We start from the raw sequence: 17,593 nt of genomic DNA, 5'->3' as shown, positions 1-17,593 counted from the left end.
CTTGGGAAATACTCCCTTCTCTATTTTCTGAAAGAGTTTGTTTAGCATTGGTATTCCTCTTAAATGTTCAAGAGGACACTAGTGTAAACATTTATTATTTCCTTTCTTTTGCTTACTTTTAGTTTAATTTCATCTTCCTTTTTCAACTTTTGAAGGTGAAAGTGTAGATCATTGATATTAGATCATTTCCCTTTATTTTAAACATAAAACATTTAAAGCTATAAATTTTCCTCTAAGCACTCATTTAGCTGCATCTCACACATTTTTAATTAAAAAAATTTATTTTAAATTGAAGTATAATTAGTTTACAATATTGTGATAGTTTCTGCCATACATCAACATGAATCAGCCATAGGTATACATGTCCCCTCCTTCTTGAACCTTCCTTCCATCTCCCTCACCATCCCTCCCCTCTAGGTTGTCACAGAGCTCTAGTGGAGTGGAGGTGATGGAATTCCAGCTGAGTTATTTCAAATCCTCAAAGATGATGCTGTGAGAGTGCTGCACTTAATATGCCAGCAAATTTGGAAAACTCAGCAGTGGCTGCAGGACTGGAAACAGTCAGTTTTCATTCCAATCTCAAAGAAAGGCAATGCCAAAGAGTGTTCAAACTATCACACAGTTGCACTCGTCTCACATGCTAACAAAGTAATGCTCAAAATTCTCCAAGCTAGGCTTTAAAAGTAGGTGAACCGAGAACTTCCAGATGGCCAAGCTGGATTTAGAAAAGGCAGAGTAACCAGAGATCAAATTGCCAATATCCACTGGATCATCGAAAAAGCAAGACAGTTCCAGAAAAACATCTACTTCTGCTTCATTGACTATACTAAAGCCTTTGACTGTGTGGATCACAGCAAGCTGTGGAAAATTCTTAAAGAGATGGGAATACCAGACCACCTTTCCTGCCTCCTGAGAAATCTGTATGCAGGTCAAGAAGCAACAGTTAGAACCGGACATGGAACAATGGGCTGGTTCCAAATCGGGAAAGGAGTACATCAAGGCTGTATATTGTCACCCTGCTTATTTAACTTATATGCAGAGTACATCATGAGAAATGCTGGACTGGATGAAGCACAAGCTGGAATCAAGATTGCCGGGGAGAAATATCAATAATCTAAGATATGCAGATGACGCCACCCTTATGGCAGAGAGTGAAGAGGAACTAAAGAGCTTCTTGATGAAAACGAAAGAGGAGAGTGAAAAAGCTGACTTAAAACTCAACATTCAAAAAACTAAGATCATGGCATCTGATCCCAGAACTTCATGGTAAATAGATGGGGGAAACAAGGGAAACAATGGCAGACTTTATTTTCTTGGGCTCCAAAATCACTGCAGATTGTGACTGCAGCCATGAAAATTAAAAAATGCTTGCTACTTGGAAGACAAGCTATGACCAACCTACACAGCATATTAAAAAGCCAAGATGTATTACTGTGTTAGAATACAGTATTTATCTTTCTCTTTCTGACTCACTTCATGAAGAATTTATTTACAGGGCAACAGTGGAGAAACAGACATAGAGAATAGACTTATGGGGGGAGAGGGTGAGATGTATGGAAAGAATAACATGGAAACTTACATTACCATATGTAAAATAGATAGCCAATGGGAATTTGTTGTATGGCTCAGGAGACTCAGCAGGGGCTCTGTATCAACATAGAGGGGTTGGGGAGGGGAGGGTAATGGGAGGGAATTTCCAAAGGAAGGGGATATATGTATACCTGTGGCTGATTCATGCTGAAGTTTGACAGAAAACAGCAAAATTCTGTAAAGCAATTATACTTCAATAAAAAAAAAATAAGTTAAAAGAAAAAAACACCACAAAAAACCAAGATGTTACTTTGCCAGCAAAGGTCTGTCTAGTCAAAGCTATGGTTTCTCCAATAGTCATGTGTGGATGTGAGAGTTGGACCATAAAGAAAGCTGAGCACAGAACTGATACTTTTGAACTATAGTGTTGGAGAAGACTCTTGAGAATCCCTTGGACTGCAAGGAGATCCAACTAGTCAATCCTAAAGGAAATCAGTCCTGAATATCCATTGGAGGGACTGATGCTGAAGTTGAAACTCCAATACTTTGGACACCTGATGCAAAGAACTGACTCATTGGAAAGGACCCTGATGCTGGGAAGATTGAAGGTGGGAGGAGAAGGGGACGACAGAGGATGAGATAGTTGGATGGCATCACCGACTCAATGGACACGAGTTTGAATAAGCTCCGGGAGCTGGTGACGGAAAGGGAAGCCTGGCGTGCTGCAGTCCATGGTGTTGCAAAGAGTTGGATGACTGAGTGACCGAACTGATACTGATTAAATGAGGATGAACAACTTCTGGCATTGTAGTAACCCTGTTCAATCCCAACCTCAGTGGTGTCATCATATTATACATCACTGGTGTGTTCTCACACTTGGAGTGTGTAATTTTTCTGACAGCTTATGAAGATTAAAAACATGGGAGTGGAAGTAAATCATATCCAGTAATAATTATCAGTGCACATAACTCAACTCCAAGAGAAGTTCTCTCCAGGATACTTCAATAGTTTATAAAGTATTCTAATTCACTTTCTTCTCATGTAACTCAACTTGCCAGAAGCTTACAGAAATGAATTAATGTCATTTGTCCATTTTCATCCCTCATATATGACTTGTGCCTTATGGTCCATGATAATTTGATACTTAAAATGTTTTGCATGGATTTCATATAATTGGGAGTGAGTATGGACTCTGAAAATTACCAAAAGGCAGAATCCATATTTCTTCTATCAAGTACTTTGAAAGTCACATCCTCTCAGTGTGTTTCATCTCTTAAGTGTTTTGGGGGAAAAGAAAGAAGCTGAGAGCTGCTGTTTTAGAAATACTCTGCTCTAATTATTTTATACCATCTGTATATTCCCAACAAGTTTATAATATTGCACATAAGAATTTCATGATTGCTAGCACCCAATAGATTGGCAGAAGCTAAGTATTCTACAAGTCTAGCAACCACAGCATGAGGAATATTGGAACTTGGTATGAAAATGCTATAGTCCTGGTTGTCAGATATTTCCCAGGTTTAAATAATTCAATTTTACTGTGTTCAATCAGTGTTGGATTGCTCTTTAAATTTTCCTTCTCAAAATAAAATTTAAAGCATGAATATATAACTATTTAATGATATTAATATGTAAATATTTATTATTATTTAATATATATTGAGGTGAACTGGAATGATACATGCCAAATTTGTGATAATGGTTGTCTCTGGATTGGGTTTTGGGTCAAACAGTGGTAATTAAAAGGGATATGGATTTTATTTATGATATTTTGTGTGCTAAAATATGCTTGATTTAAATATATAAAAATCATAATGGATAATTCTGAGTTGTGGGAAGATAGATTTTCTATGTGTAATATTTTAAATATCCAAAATAAAGAATAACCAGAAAATAAAGTAGAATCATGTGTTAAAATATCAGTTCAAATTAAACTTCTCTCTGATGATAATAATAGCTAATATGTATTGAATATTTATGTACTAAGTACTATGGAAAATTTTTTTAATATTTTTCTTATTGAGTCCTTACAACAGTCAAGATCACTGAAACATAAAGACTATTTTCTGGTACCTCTCTTAAATAGAAAGAAAAATGCCTAATTGCTCTCTTAAAATTATACTTTTAAAAATGTAGTATTTTTATATGACTTCCAAACCAAAATTTTTTCTACAGATGGAATAAATTAGCTGGTGACAATATAACAAATTAAAAATGTTTATTAATCCATAAACTCTTGATAAACTTTTTTTATAGTAACAAGTCAATTATTGGATGTAGGCTAGCAATCACAGCTAATTTCATTTGTTTATATATATTATGACAAAACTCTTGACAAGACACCAAGGGAAGTTATTGATAAAAATATTCTGGAAATATTAAATAGTTTTGTTCAGTTTTCAGAGTTTTGGTCATTACTTTCTGAGTTATAATTTTCAAAGATTACTTTCAATACTTTTGAGGGCTGAACTTGGCCTTAAATTTTAGAGATGTCAGGCCGAGACAATTAAATTATTAAGACAAAGATGTACAGTTTCATCTTTATGTATTCCATTTTTTAAATGTCTCATGCTTCCTTCCTCCCTCAGTTAGAATAATTATGACAAGTTGTCCTTGAAATGTGGCCCTTAGCATGATGAGGAATTGTGAAAAAAATTTCAGGACAATGCATTCCCTTATCTATAAACACAGCTTAATTCATGTTTATCGGTGATGATGGGTCTAGAGTCTTTTTTTTTTTTTTTAGTGCAACTGTGTATCATGTTGAAGAATTCCTCAGAAACTATTCTAACTAGGACAGCTCCTTGAAGGGCATTAATTGCTGCTTGGGGATTTACCCTCCCAATGGCCCCAGTTAAGGAAAGCATGTCACATTATTCTTTTGTTTCCATAAGGGCACCACTTGCTCTATGAAAAGGAGTCCATCCCCTAACACAATGAATGCTCTAATGAGTCCTTCCTTCCTGCTAAAACCATATCTTTTTGGTAGACTCAAGACTCTCTCTTGTGTAGTAATGATAATCATAGTAATTTTCAGAGTCTGCTTTCACATATTGATGTAGTAGTTTAGAACATATAGTGTAGGTAGCCATTTATGTTGGTAATTTCAAAGATGTGAAAACCAGAGATCAGATTGGTCCACATGATAAAGAGGCATAGATTAGGCAGACAAATACAGGGAATGTTGACAGTCACAGGAAGGACAGAAGAGAAAGGAGTTGCTTGAATACTACTTAAGCACCAAGTAAGAGTATTGAAGGACTAATGTTAGGAAAAAATAACCTGGCCAGTTATATGGGGATGGGAAAAAGAGACTTGTGTCCCTATTTCTTCCATGACTTATTTTTTAAAAAAGAGATATTTCATTCCATAGCTTATACCTTTGATGAGGTTTTTATTTCCCTCTCCTCTGGTAAGAAGAAATTAAACCATAAATTTAACCATCCTACAGTTTCCCTATTTACATATGATTTTTTTTTTTGTCTCTTATCTCATTCCTTTCTAACTTCTGTAAGAATGTTGAAGGATGGGTCTTGCAACAGATAAATGTATCTGACAGCTGCTATTTTGTCTGAAGTAATGTACTAAGTTATTCATGCAACTGTATGAAGAAGGAGAAAATTATATCAACTTTAGAAGAAGCAATGACAGCATTTGGGTTCATATTTCTCATGATGCAGTATCTCCCATTCTATGAAAATACAGAAAAATTTTGGAACTTTCCCATTATCCCACAAGTGGTAGTGATCTCTAAATGAAATACTCTTTATGATTTTTTTCATCATTGCTATCTTTTGATTCTGTCATGGTAAACTTCAGGATCCACTGGGCAGCAGCCATACTGTCTTTGGTAAGGTCTGAACCTTAGCCTTGAGGAGGAAGCCTCCTTTCCAAGTTTTAGAGCTCTATTTATATCTTTATAGTTACTCTCCTCCCGTAATTTAATAGTTCTTTATATTATATATTGGTTTAATTAAAAAGTTCTTTTAAAACATATACTGTCTGATTATCCTATATGATTTCTGAGATGTATAAAGTAGTTTAGATTAGTGTAATAGCTAGCTAATGATTAAGTTTTAGGGCCCAAATCAGTCTTACAGCGTTGGAGCCAACCTGTTTGTGACTTTCCTGCTGACAGTTAACCATTTATCTACTGCTAACGCCTTTTTCAAGACTGCTCTTATAAAATGTGAGCAACTAAGAGACCCCCAAAGAGGTAACCACAGATGGCTCTGCTGTGATTTCTCTTTCTCCTTTTCTTTTTTCACTTCTTTCCTCTTCCTTCCTTCCTTTCTTTTTCCTATAGCTTGTTAGGAAGTGTGAGAAAACGAATTGGCTGTGGGAGTGAAACAGAGTGATGTAGTATTGTTGAATGAGGCAAAAAATTCACAGAGAGACGGAGGGGTGTTTAAATGATGAGTTACTATGGCTTGTCATAATGACCGACAACAAAAGATAGTATTAATCTTTTTTATGGAAGGTGAAAATTCACTTTAAGAGTTATAACTATTTATGAAGTATACTTTTTCTAAACAAAAAAGAAATATAACCTTCTTTAGGAATAATATAATAAATGATAAACAGCCATGTAATGATTTCAGTAAATATTCAGAGTTCTTCTCTACATTGGAGAATAAAAATATATGTAGACATTATAAATTGTGAGCAGAATTTATATATTGTCTCAGTTATTGTCCCAGAGGAAAGAAGTAATTTCAAAACTTCCTTGAGGCCCTGTGTTCAGGTTTCTCAACCCTGTGATACACATGTGTACACTTTCAACTTTCGGCACCAGTAGTCATTTTTCTCTCTATCTTCCTCCAACCTCACACTCTTGCTTCTTTGCTCTCTTGGTGAATTTATATCTTCCTTTTCTCCAAAATTTCTCTTTTCAAGTCAGTTGTATCCACATGTCTTTTAAGATGCACTCTGACACTGTTCTCCCTATCTGTTTCACAGAACTATTCATGTCAACTAAGATTTTTGGCTTTCTTCATATTGTGAGTATCCATCCATAGTTGATGTGCCTGTGTGTTTCCTTTTTTTTTGTATTTCTATTGTGTTTTAGTTTTTGATTTAGAAATAAGCTGTGAGTATAAGAAAGCAAATCAGAAGATAAAGTTCTTTCTATAATAATATTTCACTCAAGCTCAGTGTTCTTCATTCTGTGTATTTTGAAATTATAACTAAATGTGATATTGTTCATCATATCCTCATATCTATTATATATTTAAGATTATTTGGATTGTAATCTTTATGCTTTCTATAATCACATAAGTGGAAATGGCATGAAAATGCTGAAAAGAAAACTAAAGCTATTTGTTGAAAAAGATTATTGTTCCACAAGAATCTTCTTTTGTAGCTAAGTAAGGAATTTTTCAAGTTACTATTTACTGAGATGTCACCTTGGGGTGAGGGAGAATTCGACTGTTAAGAAGTTATTTTTCTGCAACAGGGAAAATATCTGGATGAAATATAAAAGTAAAAATACTTTGTATTTACTTCATAAATTTTTCACTTGATAAAATATCAAACAAAGAAATTCTGCAAAAGTGGTACAAATAACTACCATTAACCTTTTAACCAGATTGAGCAACAGTTTACATTCTGCCTGGAATATTTGTCCCATCTATTATCTATCGATCATCTATGTGTCTCTGTATTTATCTAGCTATTTATCATTTATATATGTATCAATCTGTCATCCATATATCATCATCTATCATCTGTGTATATGATCTCTTTTTCTGGACCATTTGAGACTAATTTGAAAACATTCTGTCTTTTTAATGCTAAATACTTAGGTGCTTTCCCCTAAGAATAGAGACATTGTTTTACATACCCACTGTATTGTTAGCAAAAAAAGAAAATTTAATATGAATACAATATTATTATCAAACCCATAGTCCATATTCATATTTCTCCAATTGTCTCAATAATGTGGTTAATAGTTTCTTTCCCAGTTCAGAATCACACATTTAGGTATCATGTCTCTTTGACCTCCTTTTATCTGGACTATTTCATTAGCCTATCCTTGTCTTCATTTATTTAGATATTTGAAGAATGCAGGCCAACTGTTTTGTCCAACTTGTCCTAGTGTGAGTTTGTCTCATATTTCTTCATTATTAAAGTCAGGCTGTGCATTTCTGGCAGGAATATGACTGAAGTGATACTATGTCCTGTTCAGAGCATCATAACAGTAGTCACATGATATTGGTTTGTCTCAACATTGGTGATGTTAACATTGATTGCTTGACTGTGGTGATGTCTACCAAGCTCTCCTGTTGTGAAGTCTACTTTTCACTTTGTAATTAAGAAGTAATTGGTGGGGAGATATTTTTAACTATGTAAATATCCTATTTCTCACTATATTTCATTCACTAGTTTTTAGTACCCATTTAAGTTTTCCTAACTTCACTATTCCTTCTGTATTTGTTAGTAGGATACTGATGTCAGGAGTAGCTTTTATTTATTTATTCTTTTAAATTTATCAGTATGAGTGTGGATTCTTCTTTCCTCTGGTTCACTAGTATTATAGTTTTTCTTAATACCCAATTGTCTTAGAATTGGCCCTGTAAGAGTCATAGGCCCTTTAAATTTGCTTCAATTTCTTTCTCATGTGTCCCTTTATTTCTTGGAGACTTTCCATTTTCTTTATTTAAGTATAGTTGATTTACAATGTTATGTTAGTTTCAGGCATACAGCATAGTGATTTATTATTATTGCAGATTATACTTCATTATGCTATGGAGTATATCCTTGTTGCTTACCTATTTTATAATAGTAGTTTTTTACTCTCATGCCCTTAATTGGTTCCTCTTCCCTCCCTTTTCCCTTTGGTAGCCACAGTTTGTTTCCTATACTTGTGAGTCTTTCTCTTTTTTGCAATACATTAATTTGCATTAATTTTTAAATTTGACATCAGTGATATCATACAGTACGTGTCTTTTACTGACTTACCTCACTAAGCATAACATAATTTAGGGCCATCCATATTGCTGCAAACGGCAGTATTTTGTCCTTTTTAAGGGTTGAGTAATATTTCATTGTATTGTATTTTTGTTGTTCAGTTGCTCAGTCATACCTGAATCTGCAATCCCATTGACTGCAGCGTGTCAGACTCCTCTGTCCTCCATTATCTCCTGGAGCTTTCTCAAATTCATGTCTACTGAGTCAGTGATGCTATATATATATTTATATACACCATATCATCTTAATCCAATCATCTGGTGATGGGCATGGGGATTGCTTCCATGTTTTGGCTATTGTAAATAGTGTTTCTATGAACACTGAGATGCATTTTTTTGAATGATTGTTTTCACTTTTCTAGGTATATAACCAGGAGTGGAGTTGCTGGGTTGTATGGTAGGTTTAGTTTTAGTTTTTGAGAAACCTCCCTATTGTTCACTAACTTACATTCCCACCAACAGTTAGGAGTATTCCCCTTCCCCCACATCCTCAACATTTGTTTTTTGTAGACTTTTTGGTAATAAACATTCTGACAGATGTAATATGCTATCTCATTATTTTTTAATTTGTATTTCTCTAATAACTAGTGATATTGAGCATATTTTTATGTGCTTTTTAGCTATTTTGTATGTCTTGGGAAAAATGTCTCTTTAAGTCTTGTACTCTTTTTTTTTTGATTGAATTGTTTGTTTGATGTGGAGTTGTATGAGCCGTTTGTATATTTTGGACATTAACCCCTTGTGAGTTGCATTATTTTCAAAAATTTTCTCCCATTCCATAGCTTGCATTTTCATTTTGTCAATGCTTTCCTTTGCTATACAAAAGGTTTAAAGTTTAGTTAGTTCTTATTTATTTTTGCTTTTATTTCTTTTACCTTAAGGAATTGATCCAGGAAAATATTGCTGCAATTTATGTCAAAGAGCATTTGGCCTGTGTTATCTTCTAGGGTTTTTATGGTTTCCATTGTTTGTTTAGGTCTTTTATCCATTTTAAGTTCATTTTTGTGTATGGTGTGATTAAGTGTTCTAATTTTATTGTTTTACATGTAACTGTCTTATTTTCTCAGCACCGCTTGCTGAAGAGACTGTATTTTTCCACTGTATATCTTGCCTCCTTAATTTACCATAGGTGTGTGTTTATTTCTGGGCTCTGTATTCTGTTCCATTGACCTATATGTCTTTGTGCCAATACCATGATATTTTGATTGCTGTAGCTTTATAGTATAGTCTGGGGCTTGGGATGGCTATACCTACAGTTCTGTTCTTTTCCCTCAAGATTGTTTTGGCAATTTACTTTCCTTTTATTTTGAATCTATATGGCTCTTTCATCAGGTAACAAGAAATGAATGATAATGGAAAAAATAAATGCAAGCTTTGAAGACTACTTTTTTCTACTGGGTTTTTCTAATTGGCCTCATCTGGAAGTAGTTCTCTTTGTGATTGTCTTGATATTCTACTTCATGACTTTGACAGGCAACCTGTTCATCATTATTTTGTCATACTTGGATTCCCATCTCCACACTCCCATGTACTTCTTCCTCTCAAATCTCTCTTTTCTGGATCTCTGCTACTCTACCAGCTTCATTCCTCAGTTGCTGGTCAACCTCTGGGGTCCAGAAAAAACCATCTCTTACACTGGTTGCATGATTCAACTTTATTTTTCCCTTGCACTGGGAACCACTGAATGTGTGCTGTTGGTAGTCATGTCCTATGACCGTTATGCAGCTGTGTGTAGACCCTTGCATTACACTGTCCTCATGCACCCTCGTTTCTGCCATCTGTTGGCTGTGGCTTGTTGGGTAAGTGGCTTCACCAACTCAGCACTTCATTCCTTTTTTACCTTTTGGGTACCTCTGTGTGGACATCGCCAAGTGGACCATTTCCTTTGTGAAGTTCCAGCACTGCTTCGACTGTCATGTGTTGATACTCGTGCTAATGAGCTGACCCTCATGGTCATGAGCTCCATTTTTGTTCTCATACCTCTTATCCTCATTCTCAGCTCCTATGGGGCCATTGCCCGGGCAGTGCTGAAGATGCAGTCAACAACTGGACTTCAGAAAGTCTTTGGGACGTGTGGAGCCCATCTTATGGTCGTATCCCTTTTTTTCATTCCAGCTATGTGCATATACCTCCAGCCGCCATCAGGAAATTCTCAAGATCAGGGCAAGTTCATTGCCCTCTTCTATACTGTTGTCACACCTAGTCTCAACCCTCTAATCTACACTCTCAGAAACAGAGATGTAAGAGGGGCAGTAAAGAGACTAGTGGGGTGAGAGTGAGCCTGTATCCTTGTGACATTAATGGTACAATGGAGCATCTCTTCATCAATGATTCATCCATCCATCCATCCATCCATCCATTCATTGGCCACTCTTTCATTTGCTCACTCTCTCAGCACTTATTGAGCATGTACTACCACAAGGTCACAGAGTTCATTGTAGCAGATATGAATTAAACACAGACTGCCTGAATACCAATCACTCTCTGGTGGGGAAACAATTATATAAAATCAAGATTGAACTCAATATTACATTTTTTCCAATGGCACAAACCTAATAAAACAAAAGTGTCTTTTTCTTAATTGAAAATGAGATATGGAATTGTTTTAAAAATTGATTAAAGAGCAGATGTAGTTCCTGTGGAAAGATGATATTTGTAATCTTAAAATACCTAGAATATATCTTTTAAAAAGCATTTTATTTATTTACTTATTTTGGCTGAGCCAGGTCTTGGTTGCATCACATGGGATCTTTAGTTGAGGCATGTGAACTCTTAGTTGTGGTATGTGGACTCTTAGTTGCAGCGTGTGGGATTTAGTTCTGACTAGGAATTGAACCTGGATCCCCTGCATTGAGAGCATGGAGTCTTAACCATGGGAACCCTAGGGAAGTTCCTAGAACATACCTTTTAATTTCTTGTTTTTTAGGCATAATTCATCAAAAATTTGTTTTCTTTGGTATAATTAAGCACATAATGAGATATTTTAAATCATTTCTCCAAAACTGTTATTCTTTTTTGAAAGTAGTTAATATTGAGAGGAATTTTGGTCTATTTTCTTCATTATACCATTATCAATAGTATGAAAATGTTTTATGAATCAAATAAGAAGTTCTCTGAAATAATGCAGCCATAGTAAGCATCTTATGTTTCTCATTTTTCAAAACAGTGACAAGTATAAAGGAGATGAAAATAGTTGTAAAAATGCTATATAGCTCATAAGGTAATGGTCATCATAGGCAAGGTATTGGTAGGTAAGAACATGGAACACCTGCTTAACCTAAGAAGCAATGAAGAATATCTGAAGCAACCAAGCAGGCTTTGCAGTTACTATGCTATGCAGATTTGAGGACACCTCTAGTGTGAAGCAAATCATAGTTAAGCCTTTTTGATTTCTCCCTTAAAGCCTTTCTCAAATACATGTTTGCATTTTTATAACTAGGGGTTACAATACTTTTCTGTCTTCCATTTGTTCTTTAGGAAAGACTTGCTTGGCTGAGAAAAGAAGAAAAGTTTTTTGATTAGCTTCCTTGAAAAGGCAATCTTGAGATGGCTCATGCTTTTACATCAAGTATAGAGTACACTAACCTTCATATATAATGTGTTTCCTTCAATAGAACTTCTCTGTGGCTAATGAGAATATTCTTCATGCTGAAATATACTGGACATGTACAACTACTGTGAAGTAGTCTAGAGCATATATCTGTGGCTTTCCCACCACCACTATGCTCAATGTTCTTTATCTTTAAAATCTTTATGCATTTTCTTTAGGAAGTCCTGATATTTCAGAGCCTCGAAAACACTCACAATTCTGAAATGAGTCATGTTTACAGGCCTAGGAGGTAGTAGATAATTTAAGGAAGCAATCTGAACAGCTCTAAAACAGTCTCTAGAGCTAAGCTTATGACACAAAGCTGGGTTGCTGGGTTTTGCCCTCCAAACTAAATATTCCCACATTCCTATGTATTTAAGACTAAGTTAGACCAATGATATATTTAATAAAAATGATCAGAGATATCATTTAACATCACAAAATTTTAAATTTCATTGCTCTGTGTGTGTGTGTGTATGTGTAAAATTTAAAAACTTTTTGTTTTGGCATTTAGCCATCAGTCAAATTTTAGTTATTTAGAATTTTTCTAAACTAGGCATACCAAAGAATATTTAGTTTAAGACCTTGATCAAGCACCAGAAGATCTGTTCTTTGTAAAAAAATTAGATATGAGTTCCAATTGATTCTTGTTCAGGATAACATGCAATTTTCTATCCAATAGTTTGCTTAGATTTTGATCATACCAGAACACATGCCAGAAAAGTTCATATCACTGTTATTTTTCTTGCTTGTTAATTTCTTTATTACAAAGCTGTATTTCTCATCATATTAATTCTATACTGAATAATTACAAAAGCATTTAGTTTGCTTTAAAATATGTAACTAATTTTGTGACAAATTGTTAAGTGGGTGTGAGTCCTGAAACTAAGTTTAGCACATTTAACTTTTAATGATACAGATTCTGAGCATCAAAGAGATACTTCTATTGTTTGAAGTAATCAAGCTGCTTTCCACTCTAGAAATACAAATTGTTTCTTTCTCATAATGATTCTTGCACAGTTTCAAAAGGCATTTCAGGCTACCCCCGTATGTTTCCACCTTGTGGTTCATTATTATCAGTACATTTTCCTCTCATTGATTCAGAAAGCTCATGCTTATGGTATTTAAAAGGAATGTTAAGAAACTTACCAATGCCTTTCCCATATATTTTATTTATTTTAATATTTAATGATACATTTTTTTAGGCAAAATAAAAACACTGTTCACTTGTTTGTTAAACAAGTCACAATGTGTTTTTAAAGAAGCAGTAGCATCTACCTAAGTTGAAGCTGATAAACTTATGAGACTCATGGTTGATTTAAGGTGTAGAGTGCCTCACAGTGGTACCATGCTCCCATTTAGACATGGCCAATCTTGTAGAGAGTGTCGGGATGTTTCTTAGGTGACTCAGTCAAGGAAGTTCACTGGCTTGCTGTGATGATTAGCTTGAACAAATGAGTTTATAATTTATATTATTGCCTTCTTTTCTTTTACTATTTAACACAGTTATGATTTCAGTATCTACCCACCAGAATAGAACTATTTTTAATAGACTGCACAAATAAAAGGGTGCTGTTACTGGTGCATATTAGCCAGGTATCACCCTTGCCTAACACCATTTTAGAAGAATATGAGGAATGTGACATATTTTGCAAAAAGGACATCTAACATGAACTGAGGAAGTAGGAGACAAGAATGAGTTATTAAAGAAACCTCTATATACCTAACCTAATGGTTAAATAATTTCATTTGATGTCTGCCAACTCTCACTTGGAAGTGAAAATGCTCCTCATGAGGTTGTCCAGTGCCCCTTTTACATCTTTATTCCTCAGACTGTAGATGAAAGGGTTGAGTGTAGGAGTCACCACTCCATAGAAGAGAGCCATGAACTTGGGCTGGTCCCTTGAGATGGAGGAGGGGGGCTGAAGGTACATGCTGATACCTGGACCATAAAACAAGACAACTACAATGAGATGGGAGGAACATGTCCCAAAAGCTTTTTTCCTTCCCCCCAAAGATTTAATCTTAAATACAGCATGTCCAATGCAAGCATAGGAAACAAGAATTAAGCATAGTGGTACAGCTAACAAAAAAAAGCATACCACAGAGAGTGTGAGCTCATTAGCACCCTTTTCACCACAGGCAGTCTTTATCAGAACAGGAATCTCACACAGCAAGTGGTCCAGGGTATTGTGACCACACAGTGGTAACTGTAATGTAAGAGTGGCCTCTGAGACAGAAAAAAGCATTCCACTCAGCCACACAGTGGCCGCTAATAAGATACAGACGCGCTGATTCATGATGAGGGTGTAGTGTAGAGGCTTGCAGATGGCCACATAGCGATCAAAAGACATAACAGCCAAAAGCAGACATTCTGCGCCCCCCATTATGTGGAAGAAATAAAGCTGAACTGCACACCCCATATAGCTGATTGTCTTAGACGTTCCCAGGTTAAAGAGCATCTGAGGGACAGTGCTTGTCATGTAGCACATGTCCAAAAAGGAGAGGTTGGTGAGGAAGAAATACATGGGGCTGTGCAGACGGGGGTCTAACTTGGACACCAGAATGATGGCTATGTTTCCCATCATGGCCATAGGATATGTTATAAGCAGAATAGTGAATACAGGAAGCTCTAGCCAAGGACGGTCAGCAAAGCCTAGTAGAAAAAATTCTTCGGGATGGCTTTTGTTTATCAGATCCATTATTTTCAGTTTGTTTCACCTACAGCAGGGAAGTGGCAGGGAAGGTAGAAAGGTTTTGAGAAATGACAAAACACAGTTATGCAGTGTGCACAGTTAAGCATCTGGTCACAGAAGATTGGCTACAGTAAGTTGGGTAGAGGTGATAACTTAAAATATGAGACACCAGGTGACTTAATTGCTTTTCATAACATTACAAAACAAAGCAAGTAACCCAGCCTTTCTGAAACTGAATTTCCTGCTCTGTATAATAAAGATGACAGTAACTGTATCCTTAGGATGTAGCTGTTGTTGTTTAGTCACTCAGTCATGTCTGACTCCTTGAGACCCTATGGACTGTAGCCTACCTGGAGTGGGTTGCCATGCCCTCCTCCAGGGGATCTTCCCAACCCAGAGATCAAACCCAGGTCTCCTGCATTGTAGGCAGATTCTTTATTGCTGAGCCACTGGTAGGATTAAATGCCAAGAAGTGACTGTTTCAGATACTCCAAAGTAATGATTTTCATACTTTTTTTGCATAAATATTACCTGAAGAGGCAATTAAAGTTTATTGGTTTCTATATCCAGGTGTCTGATAGAATAGATGTGGCTTGGGGCCTAGGAATCAGATGGTTGTTTTATGAAAACACTATGCTATTAATACAAGCCAGTACTGAAATATTAAGAAAAATAAAAATATTGAAGTAACAATAGCAAAAGGAATCAGACAAAACCTAGTACTGTAAGACTTATCAAGATAGCCTTTCCAGATTCAAGTATATTATTATAGCTGAATAATTGTATCATCCCCATGAGGACTATGAGGGCTGGTTTTATTAAAATCCATCTTCATAATTTAGAATTGAGCAAGAAATGTAAACTCTTTCATGTCAGTTTCCTGAAGTATAAACTGAGAGAATTTAGCTATGACATATGTTTTCTCATACTCAAAAATTTGTTTTGGGATGTAAATTTTCTTGCATAATTACTTCGTTCAAACTGGGCATTTGACTTTTTATTTTAAATTTTAATTATCTGTCTTATAAGAATTTTTCTTTATCAAGTGAGCTTATCATGTTTTTATGAGACTTTGGACAGTTATCAATGATTTACTTAATTGTATTTAGCTACAAATGCAACCTTTATGTCCAGGAAACTGGATCACAGAAAATTCTCTATTATAATTTAGCATCAGGGACTTATTCATAACTATAAATTATTTTACATCCTGAGGCTATATTCCTTTAAAATTATTTTTTTAAGATAAGAGGCATAGTGTAACAACAAAAATTAGCTAGCTGAGTAAAGCAATACTTTGAGAAAGTTAATAATGTAATGAGATTTTTAAATACTTTTCCTTTAGTTTCATGAAGTGTGTTTCGTGAAGTCTGTAATCTGTCAAGTGAGAGATATTCAGATGGGAAGTTAGAGTCATGTATCCTGGTGACAAAATTCTGAGTTACCCTGACAGTTAATTATTGGTTTAGGGACAACAGATTACATTTATAGGGTTGCAAAGGAGTTTTCACATTTTCTATTTCATTAAATCCTCAAAGCCTTCCTGTGAGGTGTCACATGAAGCTACTCAGGGTTAAAATGTCATTATGACTCTTCGATTCCACACTATCCCTAGGTCAGATGTGTGTAATACAAAAATCAAATAATAGTTTCAAGTAATACTTAATGAACCCTGTGTGCCAAACTCTACAGGAAGCATTTTATACCTATTAAATCATCTAGTAACTATTCCCAAGTCCTCTGACAAAGGAAACTTTAGTACACATATTTCAAGATATTATTAATCATTCATCACTAATGTCTACTAGTGACTAGGGAGGTTCTAAAGATCAGAAAGTGAGAATTCCTTCAATGAGATAGACAGATTATAAGACTATAGATTCAGGATTTCAAGTTTCCAAGATGTACAATTAAGCTCTGGGATTGTATACTAGATCTCTAATCTTTTCCATGCCATTCTCATATTTCATTACTGTTAACTCTTGGATTCCATGATTTTTTAATCCTACTTTTTGATCTACTTCCAGTGATTTTTCATCACTATTTAACTATATAGGGATCTATTTATCCATGAATGTTTAAAGTCACTTTAATAAAGCATCGGACTATTTCTTTTGGTTTTTCCTTTGTATCTCCACTAACATTTTCATCCTAGTGTATCTTTTTGTATGTAATTTTCATCACAGAATATTTTATTATATTTACAGTGATTATTATGTGTAGGAAAATACTAGAGAAGAAAGAAAAGTTCTTAATCTGACTTTAAAACATCTGGATGAAACTTGTGGATAAGTCAACTCATCAAATTTTTGACTATGTATTAAAAATATTCGCTTGATTGAATGAAAACTTCACATTTCACTCAGGTATTTAGTATCGGTCAGCTTTACTGTTTATTAAAATTTACATGCATTTAAGTTTGGTTTAAGTGAGAGAATGAGAAAGACTGATTACAAAGAGAAATCTAGTTGCTCTCTATAGGCACCAAACTAGTTATTTCTAAAGTTTTGAGACGTCTTTCAGAAATGAAATGTTGTCTGTTTTCCCTACATACGTTAGGTACTATGATGTACACAGATTACAATCCTTAAGAATGCATAGTTTAAAAAATAAGTGTTTTTTTACTTACCTTATTTAGATAAATACTACTTAATAAAAAAGGATTTAGGAAGGAACACACTTGAATTTTTCAAATTTTCAAAGAGAGAAAGTGTAGTATGCAGTTGATTATTTAAGAATTAGCTTCAGAAGTTGTGAGTTTACAATTTGATACAATGCTGCCAGAAAGAAAAAAGCCAAGATTAGGAAGA

General features: G+C 34.9%; 2 protein-coding genes across 2 annotated transcripts; one reads left to right on the top strand and one right to left on the bottom strand.

Moving 5' to 3' along the window:
- The first annotated feature begins 9,840 nt into the window (after positions 1-9,840).
- On the top strand, positions 9,841-10,771 carry LOC110143514 (olfactory receptor 2J3-like). Its single transcript, XM_020903162.2, is given in 2 exon segments — positions 9,841-9,855; positions 9,857-10,771. Coding segments are annotated over 2 exon segments (930 nt in total).
- A 3,082-nt stretch (positions 10,772-13,853) lies between these two features.
- Positions 13,854-14,789, bottom strand: LOC110143515 (olfactory receptor 2B11-like). Its single transcript, XM_020903163.2, has one exon. It carries the CDS (start codon positions 14,787-14,789, stop codon positions 13,854-13,856), a length of 936 nt encoding a protein of 311 aa, XP_020758822.2.
- Positions 14,790-17,593: the final 2,804 nt, after the last annotated feature.

The sequence above is a fragment of the Odocoileus virginianus genome, chromosome 27, assembly GCF_023699985.2.
Source record: "Odocoileus virginianus isolate 20LAN1187 ecotype Illinois chromosome 27, Ovbor_1.2, whole genome shotgun sequence".
NCBI classification, from domain to species: Eukaryota; Metazoa; Chordata; class Mammalia; order Artiodactyla; family Cervidae; genus Odocoileus; species Odocoileus virginianus.
Note: the sequence above shows the minus strand (reverse complement) of the source record. Positions and strands in the feature narration are given on the sequence as shown.